The 16,146-nt window shown below is 38.6% G+C and overlaps 2 protein-coding genes and 1 long non-coding RNA gene across 3 annotated transcripts; all 3 read right to left on the reverse strand.

The window, feature by feature from the left end:
- Positions 1 to 1,278: 1,278 nt before the first annotated feature.
- On the reverse strand, positions 1,279 to 3,899 carry LOC131799525 (nephrocystin-3-like). The gene is made up of 4 exons (XM_066164548.1): positions 3,182 to 3,899; positions 2,773 to 2,877; positions 2,017 to 2,610; positions 1,279 to 1,664 (listed from the first exon to the last, which is right to left on the reverse strand). Exons 1-4 carry the CDS (start codon positions 3,897 to 3,899, stop codon positions 1,279 to 1,281), a joined length of 1,803 nt encoding a protein of 600 aa, XP_066020645.1.
- Positions 3,900 to 4,039: 140 nt separating this feature from the next.
- LOC136279994 (uncharacterized) lies at positions 4,040 to 6,193 on the reverse strand. Its single transcript, XM_066164591.1, has 3 exons — positions 5,951 to 6,193; positions 4,695 to 5,567; positions 4,040 to 4,453 (listed from the first exon to the last, which is right to left on the reverse strand). The coding sequence occupies exons 1-3, from the start codon at positions 6,191 to 6,193 to the stop codon at positions 4,040 to 4,042; spliced, it is 1,530 nt and encodes a 509-aa protein (XP_066020688.1).
- Positions 6,194 to 9,194: 3,001 nt separating this feature from the next.
- Positions 9,195 to 15,788, reverse strand: LOC131798301 (uncharacterized). The gene is made up of 3 exons (XR_010716183.1): positions 15,684 to 15,788; positions 15,289 to 15,382; positions 9,195 to 9,836 (listed from the first exon to the last, which is right to left on the reverse strand). It is a non-coding gene; the product is annotated as an uncharacterized lncRNA (long non-coding RNA).
- Positions 15,789 to 16,146: the final 358 nt, after the last annotated feature.

The raw sequence follows: 16,146 nt of genomic DNA on the forward strand, positions 1-16,146 counted from the left end.
TTCGAAAATGGCCGTTCGAAGAATATCATTTAAACTTTCTTAAACATTTCAATTAGCAACAAAGCTTACCGAGACTATTGATTGTTTTTTTAGTTTTGTTGGTAACGTTTTCAAAACAAGGAAACTGTGTACCAGAAGTAGTGGTCAAACACGGCAAGAAAAAATGCTATTTTTATTGTAATTGATACAAGCATGGGTAACTTAGTAATGTAATATTTTACTTACGGAAACGGGATGGATTTTATGTTTACAGATTATTTTTTAATTAATCAGGACCATTAAAATTTCCTTAAATTTGATCGCAGGAAGAATTGCCGTATTTTTCAACCAATCTTTTTGCAATGACTCCGGTTTGATTTTTAGGCAAGTGACTAAATTGGACAAGAAAACTAATTAACTATCCAACCTTTACAGAGTAACACTGATAGCAGACATTTTACTCTCCAGAGATTTCTGAGTGAAAGGGGTGTTTTCATGTGGATCCGAAAAGGATACTGTGAGAAAAAAAAATTAACGAAGAATTTGAAATATATTCTGTATCCTCTTCTACAACAGAATCTCTCCTTAATAAAAATTGTCCTACTGAAGATCCTGAAAATCATCATGACGGGCGTTCGCTTTAGTTAACTTTGTCGGACTTCTATAAAACTCAGGAAAATGAAGAGATCCGGTGATCGGGTCGTAGTACTGGTAAAAGTACCTGAATGTCTCACAACGATAAGCAGTCCACGCCTTTCTTTTAGGAATTCAAAGATGCCTTAAAGTTTGAACTAGGAGAAGAAATTCTTAACAATTCTCGAGGTCGTAAGGGATTAAACTAAGCCTGATTAGTTAACCAAATTTTTTTTTATCAACTAGTCTTGAAGTTCGCGCGAAAGAAAATACACATCCGCATGAAGATTATTGAACGATGAGTTGCCTGAACTTTACTTCTGTAATCCTATACATTTAAAAACAAATACACAGGTTACAGGACAACCACGCGTGTCTACATCCGAGTAATCTGCTGTAGCTAAGTCACCTTATTCTAAAGTATTCTAACATAAACATGTGCAAAGCTAAGGCTTTGAACATAAATCGCCAAAACACGATCATATCTTTTTTTCGCCTCCTCATCGTGACCCTGTTCATTGAGTGCGTCACCAATATTCTCATGAGTAATTTCAACTTTAAGATAATCACCTTCAAGCTGTTTCAAGCACATGTCCAGTGCACTTGCATGTTTAACTATGCTTCCAAAAAATCACCTAGACCACTATAAACAATACCCAGGTTATTCTAAGAGGCTACAACATCTACATGTTCAGGTCCGAGCTGTTTCAGACGAATGTCCAGTGCACGTGAATGGTTGTCCTTTGCTTGGTGGAAATCACCAAGATCACTGTATACAGTACCCAGGTTATTGTACAAAGCTGCAACATGTACATTCTTAGGTCCGAGCTGTTTCAGACAAATGTCCAGTGCACGTGCAAGGTTGTCCTTTGCTTGCTGGAAATCACCTAAATAACTGATTATAGTAACCAAGTTATTGTAAGAAGCTGCGATACTTAAACGCTCAGCTCCGAGCTGTTTCAGACGAGTGTCCAGTGCACGTGCATGGTTGTCTTTTGCTTGCTGGAAGTCACTTAGATGACTGTCTATAGTACCCAAGTTACTGTAAGGAGCTGCGAAATTTAAATGCTCAGGTCAAAGCTGTTTCAGACGAATGTCCAGTGCACGTGTATGGTTGTACTTTGCTTGCTGAAAATCACCTAGATCACTGTATACAGTACCCAGGTTATTGTAAGAAGCTGCGACATTTGCATGATTGGGTCTGAGCTGTTTCAGACAAATGTCCAGTGTACGTGCATAGTTGTCCTTTGCTAGCTGGAAATCATCAAGACTTCTGTATACAGTACCCAGGTTGTTGTAAGAGGCTGCGACATCTACATACTCAGGTCCGAGCTGTTTCAGACGAATTTCTCGCATGGTTGACCTTTGTTTGCTGCAAATCACCTAGACCTCTGTGTGCATTACCCAGGTTATTGTGAGAAGCTGCGACATCTTCATGCTCCGGTCCGAGATGTTTCAGACAAATGTTCAGTGCACGTGCATGGTTGTCCTTTGCTTGCTGAAAATCATCTACACCTCCGTATACAATACCCAGGTTATTGTAAGAAGCTGCGACATTTACATGCTCAGGTCTGAGCTGTTTCAGGCGAATGTCCAGTGCATGTGCATGGTTGTCCTTTGTTTTCTGGAAATCACCTAGACTTCTGTATACACTACCCAGGTTATTGTAAGAAGTTGCAACATTTACATGGTCAGGTCCGAACTGTTTGATACGAATGTCCAGTGCACATACATAGTTCTCCTCTGCTTGCGGGAGATCACCTAGACTTCTGTATGCAGTACCCAGGTTGCTGTAAGAAACTGCGACATCTACATGCTCAGATCCAAGCTGTTTCAGAAAAATGCCTAGTGCCAGTGCATGGTTGTCCTTAGCCTGCTGAAGATCGCCTAGATCTCTGTAGACAGTACCCAGGTTATCGTAAGAAGCTGCGACATATACATGTTCAGGTCCGAGCTGTTTCAGACGAATGTCTAGTGCACGTGCATAGTTATCTTTTGCTTTCGGGAGATCACCTAGACTTCTGTATACAGTACCCAGGTTATTTTAAGAAGCTGCGACTTCTACATGCTCAGGTCCGAGCTGTTTCAGACAAATGTCCAGTGCACGTGTATGGTTGCCCTTTGCTCGCTGGAAATCACATAGATTATTGTATACAGTACCCAGGTTATTGTAAGAAGCTGCGACATTTACATGGTCAGGTCCAAGCTGTTTGAGACGAATTTCCATGGCACGTGCATGGTTGTCCTTTGCTCGGTGAAAATGACCTAGATTACAGTATACAGTACCAAGGTTATTGTAAGATGCTGCGATATTTATATGGTTGGGTCCAAGCTGTTTCAAACGAATATTAAGTGCACGAACATGGTTGTCCTTTGTTTGTTGGAAGTCACCTACACTTCGATATAGATTACCCAGATTATTGTAAGAAGCTGCAACATCTACATGCTTAGGTCCAAGCTGTGTTAGACGAATTTCCATTGCACTTGCCTGGTTGTCCTTTGCTTGTTGGAAGTCACTCGGGCTTCTGTATACATTACCCAGGTTATCGTAACAAGCTGCAACATTTACATGCGGTCCTAGCTGCCAGTTTCGGACAAATGTCCAGGTCCAGTGCACGTGCATGGTTGTCCCTTGCTTGCTGGAAATCACCTAGATCACTGTATACAGTGCCCAGGTTATTGTAAGAAACTACATGCTTAGGTCCGAGCTCTTTCAGATGAATTTCCAGTGCAGGTGCATGGTTTTCCTCTGCTTGCTGGAAATCACCTAGACCTTTGTATACAGTACCCAGGTTATTGTAACAAGTTGCGACATCTACATGCTCTGATCGAAGCTGTTTCAGACAAATGTCCAGTGCACTTGCATGGTTATCCTTTGCTTTCTCGAAGTCCCCTATACTTCTATATACAGTACTCAGGTGATTGTAAGAAGCTGCAACATCTACTTGTTCAGGTCCGGGCTGTTTCAGACGAATGTCCAGTGCACGGGCATAGTTGTCCTTTGCTTGCTTTAAGTCACCTCGATCAGTGTGAACAGCACCCAGTTTATTAAGAGAAGTTGCGACATCTGCATGTTCAGATCCGAGCTGCTTCAGACGAATGTCTAGAGCACGTGCATGGTTTTCCTTTGCTTGTTGGAAATCACTTAGATTACTGTACACAGTACCCAGGCAATTGTAAGAAGCTGCGACAGCTACATGTTCCGATCCGAGATGTTTCAGACGAATTTCCAGTACACGTGCATGGTTGTTCTTTGCTTGCTTGACATCACTTAGATAACTATACATAATACCCAAGTTATTGCAAGAAGCTGCGACGCTTAAATGCTCCGGTCCGAGCTTTTTGAGACGAATGTCCAGTGCACGTGCAAAGTTGTCCTTCTAGATAGATAATCTCCTAGATCACTATATACAGTACTCAGGTTATTTTAAGAAGCTGCGACATTTACATGCTCACGTCCGAGCTGTTTCAGACGAATGTCCAGTGCACGTGCATGGCTGTCCTTTGCTTTCTGGAAATTACCTAGACTTCTGTATACATTATCTAGGCTATTGTAAGATGCTGCGACTTTTACATGCTCAGGTCCAAGCTGTTTCAGACGAATGTCCAGTGCACGTGCATAGTTGTCCTTTGCTTGCTGGAAATCTCCAAGACCTCTATGTACAGTACCCAGGTTATTGTAAAATGCTGCAACATCTACATGGTCAGGTCCGTGCTGTTTCTGAACAATATTCAATGCAAGTGCATGATTGTCCTTTGCTTGCCGGAAATCTCCCAGACTTCTACATACAGTACCCAGGTTATTGTAAGAAGCTGCAACATCTACATGCTCAGGTCCAAGCTGTTACCGAAGAATATTCAATGCAAGTGCATGATGCTTGCTGGATATCTCCCAGACTACTGTATACAGTACCCAGGTTATTGTAAGAAGCTGCGACATCTACATGCTCAGGTCCAAGCTATTTCAGAAGAATATCCAATGCACTAGTATAGTAGTTCTTCGCTTGGTCTAAGTTACCCTTACATTTGTGTGTGATTCCCACAAAGGTAGGTAGGTAGAGGTAGATTTCTGCTTTTCCTACAGCGTCGTTTGCGTTACCTGAGTATATAATTTCCAAGGCTACTTCGGAGCAGTTCTTTGCATCTTCGTATTCAAAATGGTATAGGCACATTTTTCCGAGGATCCGGGGGCCATTCAGACAACCTTGTAAGGGCATATCACCCACTTTTCTGACTTGAGGTAAGTCTTGTTCAGAAAACAGATATTTAACCCTCAGGATCAGTTTTCTCAGGTGGGGAACAAGTATTGAGCCGATGGTAAAGGTATCGAAGTCATTGAACTTGGCGAATGATGCAACAGCCCCAACGACAGCTTTAATGTATAATTCCTTGGCATAATTTGTTTTTAAAGAATCAAGTACATCACGAACGACTCCATGCACTCGAATACAGACGCTGTCACCTTCTTCTTCAGATAATAACAATGAACATCGATTTCTCTTTGATCTGATCCACCCTTTATCAGTAAATTCTTCATCTATCTCCATGATGTAATTGACAGCGAGGTCTTGGGGTATTGGCTGAGGTGAACAAAGAACAAGGAAGGTGAATAGGTGATTAATAACTCTGTTGGTCGCCATTGCTTCTTTCACTGCAAGTGTTATTGCTGTTGTCATGGAATTCTGGTACCTTGGATTTGTCTCTGCAAGGATGGTCTCTGTCGTACTTTGTTGACCACCTGCAACTTTCTCCAGGTAGCCACCCCAGCCAAAGCTAACGGATACTTTTCTCTGCCGGACTTCTCGCACATAAATGGAGACACTCGCTAAGGCAAGAAGTTGATATTCTAATGTCCGTGCAACTTCATCTTCCATTTCACCATCACTCACTTCTGAGAGGAGCGTTAACAATGAGCGGGCATGATCTGGATGCATTCCTTTGCTGACTGAGACAAGCTGGATTGCAGAATTTGTCAAAGGGATAGAAACAGCGTCTTGTGTTGTTAGCAGCAACTGGCCTCTTACCCATAGTTCGTCTCTTGCTTCTGGTAAGTGTCCATGTATTTGAGACGCACTGATGACGTTATCGACCACCAGCAGCCATGAGGTATAGTTAAAATTCTCGCACTTATCAGCTTCCTAAGCCTTGTAATCTTTTCGTCTGCACATAGGTCTGTGGAGTTGAGAGTGTTTGTAACTGCATACTCTGGACATTTACAGTTTCGAGCGAAAAGGACATAGGATTCCAAAAGTGTTTCTGAATTTTCAGCATTCAAAGTCATAACAAATGAACTCAAAAAAGGAATTTCTTTGACTTCGTCGTAAAATCACTTGGCTACCAAATGGGCAAGCTGCGATTTTCCACTTCCTGGATTTCCAGATATATACAAAGTGCTTAAAGCATCATCATTAGCACCTTTAAGCGCTCCAAGCTTCTGGGTAATTTCACTAACCTCAGAATCGCGGCCGGTAACTTCGTGTGTGGGTTTTGGGGGAAGAACACAAAATGGAGACACACTTGTAAGAAGCTGCTGCTCAAGGACCTGTCGCTGCTCCTCTAGTTGATTATCTTTTTCTTTCATTTTCTTTTCCTTCTCTCGAACGTTGGGAAACTAATTTGAATTTGGATGTCGTGGATTTTCTGAATGGGAAGACCGAGGACAAGAAATGCATTTGTAACTTTTAAAATCACACTTTGGAAATCATTTTCCGATAGGTGTCCTCGTGGCATATGCACATAGTCTTCATTACACAGTCTCCTTAGGCCCTCCACGTGTAATTGGACCGTTGGATTCAGGCCATTGATGCAGGCCATTGATGTTTCCATTCTCCCCATGTTCTTCGGTAGCGATTGTCCCATTCTTGTTTAAAGATTATTCGCAAGCCCTCTGTTAGTACTTTGGTGAAAACATAGCAAAATCTGTAGTAGTTTAATTGCTCTGCAGAGTATTCCAGCGCAGTGGCCATTTTCAGTCAGATCCTATTAAAAAAAATCACAATTATGTCCATTGTTAGCTCATTCTTCTAGTCATTACAAGTCTGTTTCGCAGCCATTCTTGAGAATGTCACATCACACACCAAAAAGCATCATCTTTTTATGGAGGGTGTGATAGTCTAAAAGAACCGCTGTGAAGATCATTAACTTATAGATGTAGCCAAGCATAAAAGCGGAGGTCTTGTTGATTTATTTTATACCCCCTTATTATAGTAAAAGCTGTCATAAAACTCCTCAGCACTGGCTATAGAAGAGTTTCCTTAAAGGGATTTAGGGACCAGTCCAGGGGGTGGAGAAAGAAGGGAAGAATTGACGAGGTCTGAAACCTGATGACAACGTTCTCCCTTCCTTAAAGGGATTTAGGGACCAGTCCAGGGGGTGGAGAAAGAAGGGAAGAATTGACGAGGTCTGAAACCTGGTGACAACGTTCTCACAACTTGCAAAGCAATCAACACACATGCTAGTCTGCAGTATCTTCAAACAGCTGTAGCGAAGGACCGTACTTGTTGTTCCTGATGTTTTGAGAAAATTTTCGAGGTAGGGAATCTTTTCTTCTTCAGATGAAGTGTACGATGTCAGCATCAGTTGGAATTATATTCTTTTGAGCGTGACTGATAATTTTGGCTGAAGAAAATGAGTCAACATTGAAAGAAAAGACGGTAAACTACTTTGCGTCGAGACATCATTGGTCGATTGAAGAGTATACATGCGAGAACAGTGAATTAGTAAATCAAGACGCCAGAATCGTATGGGCTTCGCGTATATCTTCTTTTGAAGTTGCCGGGTATGGCTGCTTGCCCCACCGTTTTTCCTCAATGTTTCAATCTCCTCTGTTTAGCGTAAAAATTAAAAAGAAAAGTAATTTTTAACTTCTGTTTGAACTTGCACTTTTTTTAAAACTTTTTTCTCTTTTTGCTATTATTGCGTCATGGTCGTCCTCTGGCTGGAAATACACGGCGTCTTTTTGAGATTTTTTCTGCTATTTGATTCGGTAACCTCTGCTGTAACTGCTTCTAATGTAATTATCTTTTAGCCAATTGTCCATTATCCTAGCAACTTTTGGTAATGAAATACGAAATTTGTCCAACATGTCTATTGCACTGAGAACGTTTTCTTTAAAGGAAGACAAGCTAAAACTAGAATGTCATAGATAAAACTTGATGACAAAGAGAGACTTTTTCGATTCGATCATGAAGATATTTCTAGAAAACTTAAGATAATGCCTGGATTTCATTTTTACATCACAGCAACCAATTCCAAACATCAATCAAGTTTTCTCTTTACTTTTGAAGTTGAGTTGATATTGCTATTGGCAATATTAAATGGGTTGAAAAGTTTTAGATGGTATTTTCTCATGTTTGCAAATAATTGAATTTACTGGAAGGTAGAGTCGTTGCAGCATGTTAACATGTAACACAAAAATACATTTGATATGTAAAAAGGTTTCATTTGACTATCTACTGGTAAGTCTTGGTATTATATTTCGACACCATTTTCCACAAGTTGTAAACACCATGACATAATAATTAGTCAGGAAAATGTAAAATTTTTGGCAATTATACATCATGTTTTAAAAGCCATGTCCATAATAAGCTAACAGGATTTAAGAGGGTGTATGTGGGAATAGACTCTATTGTCTGCATGTATCATTAACTTGCTTGCCTGTTGCCAATGTTTTGATGAGGTTGGGCTGTCAAGGTAAAAGAACTGAGTGCTTAAGGCAGTGACTTTTTTCAAACCTGGAAACTATTATTGTGGAAGTCATACTTGTGCCTGGAAACTCATTCTTATTCTGATAAACTAGTTTTAAGAAGGATACAAAATTTTATTAGAAAAATTTGATGCATAGGCTGTGCACAAAACTTTAATTTGCTATAATTTTGTAGCTAATACCAATCCCTACACATAATAGATTGTTATCAGGATTAGATGGAAAAAATATTGTGCTATGCAAGATTTCAGGTAATCATTTTAATTACATGAATATTAACTGATACTAGGCGATCTATGAATATTCCAGAGAGTGTAAAATTTGTTTGAAAAATTAGAACTTAGCATAGGCCAAATAAACAAAAAAGAAAATGAAGAAGAAATGTGTACTGATGAAAAAGCTGAGCGACCTTTTTACAACACCTGCCTGTATCCGCATGACGCCTAGTAAAGTAATTTGAAGTAGTCATAATCCCGGTTTTACATGTTGAAAACATTCATGCATGCAGATTTCTTATAAACCTGTAGTTTAAGCCTGCCATAACTTCAAAGTTTCGATGCACACCTTAAAATGAGAATAAATAAATTTCAAGTTTCTTTTAATTTAGTTTAGGTCAGTGAGGTGAAATTGAGTCAAACATTCATTCAACAACAGGTCAAAAAATTTTCACAACTAATTTATAAGGTTTAAGCCTACCTGGAACAATCAATTTCATGTACATATAAGACTAGATGTGTACTGATGATGCACAAAAGAACTATCTGTGGTAAGAGGGCAGGCTTTCCTTTCTTCACTTAAAAAGGTACTGAGGTTATCACCTAATTAAAAGCGGGACCCTTGCTTTTCCAGTTTCCCACCTAATAAAACTCACATATCTTGTGACCAATTATTTATATCAATGTTTAGTTTGGGTATGAGCATTAGTAAAAAACACCATGCATTAATGAAAGCTTAAGTAAGAGTATTTAATGCAATCCAAATGATAATATTATATGATACAGCGTAGCAACTTACATAGCAAAATTGTAATCACACAATTCTAAACAAAGGATGTCAGGTTATTGTCTCACCTGCTTCAACTTTTGAGGGCTTAAGGTACAGAGAAATAGATATGGTAGACAGTTACAATCAAAAAAGAGTTGAAAGTTTGAAAATTAAGAGAGACACATTACATCAAATCCTATTCATACTAGCAAAAAAGGTAAATTACCACTTTAACTTCTCCCAAAAATTCATGCTTACAGGAAATCATTAATTTCTTTGTCACCAGGTGGTACTTTACTTACAATAGTTCTACAGACACAAATGCATTTTTCGAAAGTCATCTCATAACTTATGACTGTGCAGGTTATGTGGGAGTTTCCTGTATGGGGACCGACATTTCAATTACTTCAGAAAACTGTAATCATCAGAATTGCAAGCCAAGGTGTATTTACCAAGTGCTCAAGTTTCCAAAGTAGCCAATAAATTGTTACAGTCGAGTTCACTTCTTTTTGAGGCCATCTTTAGCTTGATCATCCTGTTATATGTTAAAACATCAAATATTACTAACATATTCAAATAATTTCCTGAATAAAAAGTTAGATATTATTTTAATAACTTGCTTCCTTTAACCCTTAAATCCCTGAGAATGACTAGCATCTAATTTCTCCTTCAAATATCACCCCTGAATCAAACATTAAGGTTATGAGAATAAAGGAAAGAGTAATAAAGTGAAGAAGCTCTTGATGGTTAAACAAATTCTTCTTGCCAGCTCATTAGGAAATGTATAGAGAACAGTAAGGAGAATATACATACTGATGTTAGGGTGTAAAGGGTTAATAGTGTTCCAGAACTAGTAAATAGTATTTAAGAGAAAGGAAGAAAGTTTTTGAAACATTCTATGTTAAATGAAACTTTATTATGAATGTTAATTACGACAGATTACGAAAACATCTGGGAAGCTACAGTCACAATTACCTTTCCATGTAAAGAAAGCATAAAGAAGCATGATATGAATAAATTCGATCTCGCCCAGTTTGAATACAGAATCAGAAATCTTGTTACCTTACAAGTGGGTAAAAGCTCAATGTGTTTTTCCTGCCGCTGTCATTCTAAATATCGCAAATCAATCACGCCACCAATTCAGTGTCAGTTTTTTGAAGATTTGCTCTTTTTCTTACGGTCATCTATTTTTAGTATCTATCTTTTACCAGTTGACATCTGAGAAGAATCAAGTCCATGGTGGTGATTTGGCACATTGTAAGCAAATATTACAACTAATTAAATTTTATGTGATAAAAAACATTAAGGGCAATAAAGGAAATTGGCTAGCACAATTCACGTTTCCCCTCTTAAGTATTTTGTGATCGTTTCTTCTATCATATAGTAAAGTTTACAGTTTCTCTCATTTCATTGTCTTCTATTGATCTGTTTGCTTTCTAAAAATCTCAACAACTGTCCCAATAAATGTAAGGACCATATTGAGTGTGTACAGTTATTAAAGACATCATTTAATCAGTTTTATAAATGTAGAGTATTGCTTGAGTATGTGATGACAGTAAGTGCAAGTGCCTAATAAACATCACTCTATGGTCTTCTACTCTTCCACCTCGGAGGGTGCCTTGTGTACATAAAAACTGAAGTTCAGTGCATTTAGTAGCTTTAAACTTTGGCTACAAAGATCAACAACGAACAACAACCATACCGAAAAATCTTTTTAGAGAGACCTCTGTAATAGTAGGTACTCACAACTGACATCGGAGTGAAGCAAACAGCTTATTTCTAGAAGCTTTTAAAACTTCTGTATTTTAGCTTTCAAAGAAAAGCATTTCCCATGAACATTTAAAAATTTAAGACATAAGCTACCAGCAACAAGTTTTTCCATTGTAAGTGTTTCATAACATCACATTCTGATCACAATTATTTGTTACATTTAAAAGCATAAGAATATTTCAATCATCACAATATAACGAGATCCCCCATTTTAAGACACATATGATAATCATATGTACGAGAAATCATATCTACGCGCGCCCATGTATTATTCTCTATGTATCGCAAGCGTGTTCATCATAACCCGAGCATTAAGTACGCCTCGAAATGTTGAGCGAAGAGAAAGTGGCTCCATCGAGTAGAGAGCATGAAAACATAGCGCTGAAAAGTACCATGACCAAACAATGAAATTCACTCATTTCGCAGAAGGACTGACCATTTTACCCGTGATTTTGTTTACACCACACATTTACGGTCCGTCATTTAATTCTCAGATGTTTGACGAGTTCTCACATGACAATATTGTCCGCGTCAGACTGAATGTAAACATAAACATCGCTGGCTCAATCTCATTTTATTTCAATTTCGGGAAAAGCCATTGCTTCATTATTGGGGTAAAACAACAGTTCTTCGACAAAGCGCGTTTTTTTAAAAATATGTATAGAGTATATCTTGCGATAGATGACTGAAGATAGAAAGAGGTAGAAACTTGCCAACGCCGTTCGCTATCATTTGAAAACTTTCTAGGCAAAACAAAATTCATAAGATAACCTCTTTTCCCTCAACACCACAACTGTATTAAACATTCCAAGCGATAGCACAAGAAATAACTTGAAGAATACCAACACTTTGAAATGTTATTCGAGCTATGAACCGGCTCGAGGGCTTTTAAGCGATGAATGTCAAAGTCATTGTTTTACCGAAAGGTGATTTGAATTATATATAACTGAAGCTAGTGTCAAACGACGATTATTAAAGAAAAATGTTTGAATTTTTCTGGGCCTCAGCGTAAGTGAAAACCCAGATAAGACACAACCTACGTCCTCCTCCTTCTCGGATCCTTTTGTTTCTCTTGGTTGATGACCTCTTTTCGGTCTGTTTTCTGGAGCGTCTTCGTGTTTCCCTTTAGCTTTCCTACGCTAGATATTCTCCTTCTTACTTATGCCTTTTCTTGGCCTCTTTTGCGTTCCTCTCGTTGTATTCTGCCGATTTTGGCGTCCTTTCTAGCACTCTTGCGCGCTTTTCTCGACTCGCTTTACGCCTTTTACTTCTAGCTTTCTTTGGTTGCTCTGTCGCTTTCTTTCCAGCCTATTTTCACTCAAAACCCTCTCTCTCTGAACTTGAGTTATAATAATTTCCTCCGATTGACAAAGCTTTACTGCTGTTGTTGATTTCCCGCTCAAAAAGCGAGTTGCAAGTTATTTGATTACGCGGCTTCACATCTACTACTGACCACTCTTTACGGTGGTCAATTAACTTTTTCAACTCATTTGTTAACACTAACTTACCTGTTAACATCTACTAGACCACGGGAAGCCCTCGTGTAATGTTAATCGTGTGCCCGCAGTAAGCTGCACTAGAGCTTGGCTTTGAAGTATGCGCACTTCATTGTCATCTGCCAGTATCTTTTGGCGCACACTATTGGGGCATCGAAGGTACTGACGCAATCGCGCCTTCGCATTACCTTCTCTTTCCGCCCTTCCATTACGTAATAGCTAAGGTGGTGCCAGCAATGCAGTAGGCCGCGCATGCTAAATGTAATACCTTGTACGGTCAATCGTACGGTCTCAAGTCCAAAAATTTTTAGCTTGATAGGTTACTACTATCTCGTATAATTATGGGGCTACGCTGCGCGTGCTGCGAGCTCCTTTATAAGCATAGCAATTTAAAACAGTTGCAAGGGATAGGGAGATTGATTACTGGATTCAAAATTGAATTGCGATGATAAATGAAAAATACGGGAATGGAGCTAACTAGAAGCTGAAGGATGTAAAATTGCTAATCGGGCCCAATTTCTCACTGCACTGCACTGCATTAAAGAAATTTGTAAGTTACTCAATTCGACTCATTTAGGGGCATAAAACCCACAAAACCTGAGATATGAACTTTCCACGTAAGGGAACCGAAACCGTAAATTCCTACGTAATTATCTCACACATATATTCACTCCTTCATTTGTTGATTCATTTATTGGTGGACTCCCATGCCTCAGCCATTCTTATTTATTAGGGAACTGTTTTCATTTCTCCCGTAGCAAGTTCTTTGTTTTTATGCTACTCCCAGATTTTGATGGTCAATGTCAGATCTTGCGATGGCGTCTTTTGATTTAATGTTTTGCGCTACAGAAGAATTTCAAACATAAGAAAGGTAGCCACAGTTTAGTTGCCGAGAGCGGCTGGAAGCTCGAAGTTTGACATTGCTTAGTTCAGCATTGACATTGGTTTCGCTAATAGCCAGGACAGAATTTTTTTATTCGCAGTCGTTGTTCGGCAAAATGTTAGCCCCCCCACTTTAAAGATACATCCTGTAGTAGGCTATAGTATGTTAACAACTTTTCACCGAAGTGAAGGAGGCTAATGGTAGATATTTACCGACCCCGCGCGCGTCGAGCAACGTCGATTGACAATCATTGCGTTAGCGTGCGACATATCCTGTCATAATAATATAACGTACCAATAGCTTTCTAAGCTACATACTAAATGAAAATGTTTTTGAAAACTTTCGACTGACCAGTGACGCGTCGTATACCAAAGAGAAAAGTGTTTTCTGTAATAGGCTTATTTGATGAAATACCGTTGTTAGCTGTAATAATGAAATAAACCAACGAACATAAAATGTAAATGTCAGTGCCAAGGAGGTGCGTTATATTCTAAACATCTAAATGGAGCAAATTTATATTCCTAATGCTGTCAACACTTGAATTGACGGTGATGCGAGGAATTTAATTCCCAGACAGGAGTCTTTAAACAAAGAAATTTGAACTCAACTGTTGACAGCTAACTAAGATGAAGAATGCACATCTCATTTAATAAGATAGAAAAAGTGAATTTATACGAATCTTGTTATAGGAAAAGAAAAGAAACTTTCATTTTTCCGTCAAGACAAGTTTCGAACAAATTAAAATCCAGCTTGACTAAACACAAGATAATAAATGCATCAAAATGCAATAAGATCCTTCAACTCAGCTGTCATCACTTGAGTTCGAGTTTCCTGTCCTTGAGCGACCTTGTTTTGAAAGTAAGTGCCTTTCAAGATCCACTTTTACATTCCATGGACTATAAATAATTCACAATTTCAACAGATTTGACGGAAGCACAATGCGCTTCTCAACCGGGAAGCGATGCAAAATATGAAAATCAAAAGAATTTCTACTGTTTTACTGACTAATCCTCGATATCTGTTCTACTGATTTCTCCATTTGCATTGTGAGGACCTTTGTTAATTTTTTTTAGCGACAGAAAACGACAGAATAGACAGCATTTGTCTCTGATCGATTGATTTTAGCCTCATGGTGCTTGGTTGCAGGGCTGACCCAGTATAGTATTTGTTGATGAGACTCAAGAAACATAATTGATTGATTTAATAATCAAAATATTATGTTCCTAGTTGTGGAAGGATTTATCTCCTTACATGTTACCAAAATTAATAAAATCACTAAATTTAGTTGGAACCCTCGAAATAATGCTGCTCTGTAACAAGAACCAGTAGCTAGAATTAAGGTTAATTTAGACATGAGAAATTTCAGGGTTTGAAAAGCCATCGGTAGAATTTATAAGTATCCTTTTTGTTTATTCTAAATTTTCCTTTGCATCTTTTATTCGGTGATTCCTTTTAGAGTCAAGCTTTCTTTCACCCTCTGAACTACTTTATTATCATGACAAAATTGGCAGTAGGCTAAATCTGGCGCGAAAATATGCTCTCTTATTTGTCTGCACACATAAGCTGTTTCGAAAAGCGCACGGTTCTCCAATAAAGAGGTGTTTGAAAATCAGTTTACTTCAAGGAAAGGATAACGACAACTCGCAACTGTTTTCAGGATGGATACCAACGGAAGAAGTTTTTCTTATTCATTGCACTTGCTTAATGACACCATACAGAGTCATGCACGCACGTCATATTTTACGGCCCCCTTTACGTTGATGTTCTTTAGCTTTCTTTGCATGCAGCTAATTAAACTATGCAATCACGAAATCATGAATCACAACCCAATCATATACCTGATTGAATGTGCCTCTTGTGTCCTTGTTTATCTCTGTTTTGGCGGAAGACTCTGTTCCTTGATTCAATCAGCCAGTAATCATCTCTTGAGTCCTTCAGTTAATGAATAGGAAACGGCACTTATGCATCTTAAATCAGTCAAAACATGAGCCCAATCATTGAATATCGATTTAACTTTCTAGGTAGCTACCTGAAGAAAGATATTGTTTGTTTGATGAGTATCATGCCAAATGAACTTTGTCAGCTTTGAAAATCCAGAGATGCTTTTAAATTAGTTGCAGTAATCATCATAGTCATGCCATTGCGAAATAGTTTCGCTGTAAATGCTTTAGTTTTCGCTTCTGAGCGTTAATTATTTGTGATTGAAATATAGAATATCAACTTTTAAACTAACCGTTTTGAGAGCTTCTGGAATTATAGTAGCAGGCGTCGTTAGTGTCACTTAAAACGCAACAACAAAGTCACACTCTGCAATAAACGACATCAACATGAAAGTGAAACCAGGTTTTGTTAAGAAGCGGCGCGGCTTCTTTTCTTTCCAAGGTTAATTTTTGTACTGTCTAAGATTAGTAAATGATATGACTTGACCCCTTTATCAGTTATGTCCGTGAGTGCAGCGCGTACTGTTCCATGAATAAAGGAGTTTTTATGACCTGAGCTCAAATCCGTCAATCTAAGTTAGAAGAAGGTATCAGTTTAAACATGGAGACCAAGTGTACGATTGTGCCGCTTTAAAATACTGGAGAAGGATCCATAATGACTCATCGGATCCTCTAAAAGCTTTTAAATTTCACATTCAGCGTTCAAAATAGCCTGAGGCGTCATACGAGGGCGACCTAAAGTTTATCGCGATCGCC

This window comes from Pocillopora verrucosa, chromosome 1 (genome assembly GCF_036669915.1).
Source record: "Pocillopora verrucosa isolate sample1 chromosome 1, ASM3666991v2, whole genome shotgun sequence".
NCBI lineage: Eukaryota > Metazoa > Cnidaria > Anthozoa > Scleractinia > Pocilloporidae > Pocillopora > Pocillopora verrucosa.

What these genes read in the sequence shown, in the direction of transcription:
- LOC131799525 (XM_066164548.1), bottom strand. Translation starts at nt 3,899, where the DNA reads ATGTATAGTTATCTAAGTGATGTCAAGCAAGCAAAGAACAACCATGCA. An exon ending in ACTGGCAGCTAGGACCGCAT is followed by an intron (nt 2,878 to 3,181) that starts GTAAATGTTGCA and finishes ACTGTAATCTAG; the next exon opens with GTCATTTTCACCGAGCAAAG. An exon ending in AGCTTCTCACAATAACCTGG is followed by an intron (nt 1,665 to 2,016) that starts GTAATGCACACA and finishes TAAATTTCGCAG; the next exon opens with CTCCTTACAGTAACTTGGGT.
- LOC136279994 (XM_066164591.1), bottom strand. Translation starts at nt 6,193, where the DNA reads ATGAAAGAAAAAGATAATCAACTAGAGGAGCAGCGACAGGTCCTTGAG. An exon ending in AATCGCAGCTTGCCCATTTG is followed by an intron (nt 5,568 to 5,950) that starts GTAGCCAAGTGA and finishes TCTGCAATCCAG; the next exon opens with CTTGTCTCAGTCAGCAAAGG. An exon ending in CAGGTAACGCAAACGACGCT is followed by an intron (nt 4,454 to 4,694) that starts GTAGGAAAAGCA and finishes CTTCGGTAACAG; the next exon opens with CTTGGACCTGAGCATGTAGA.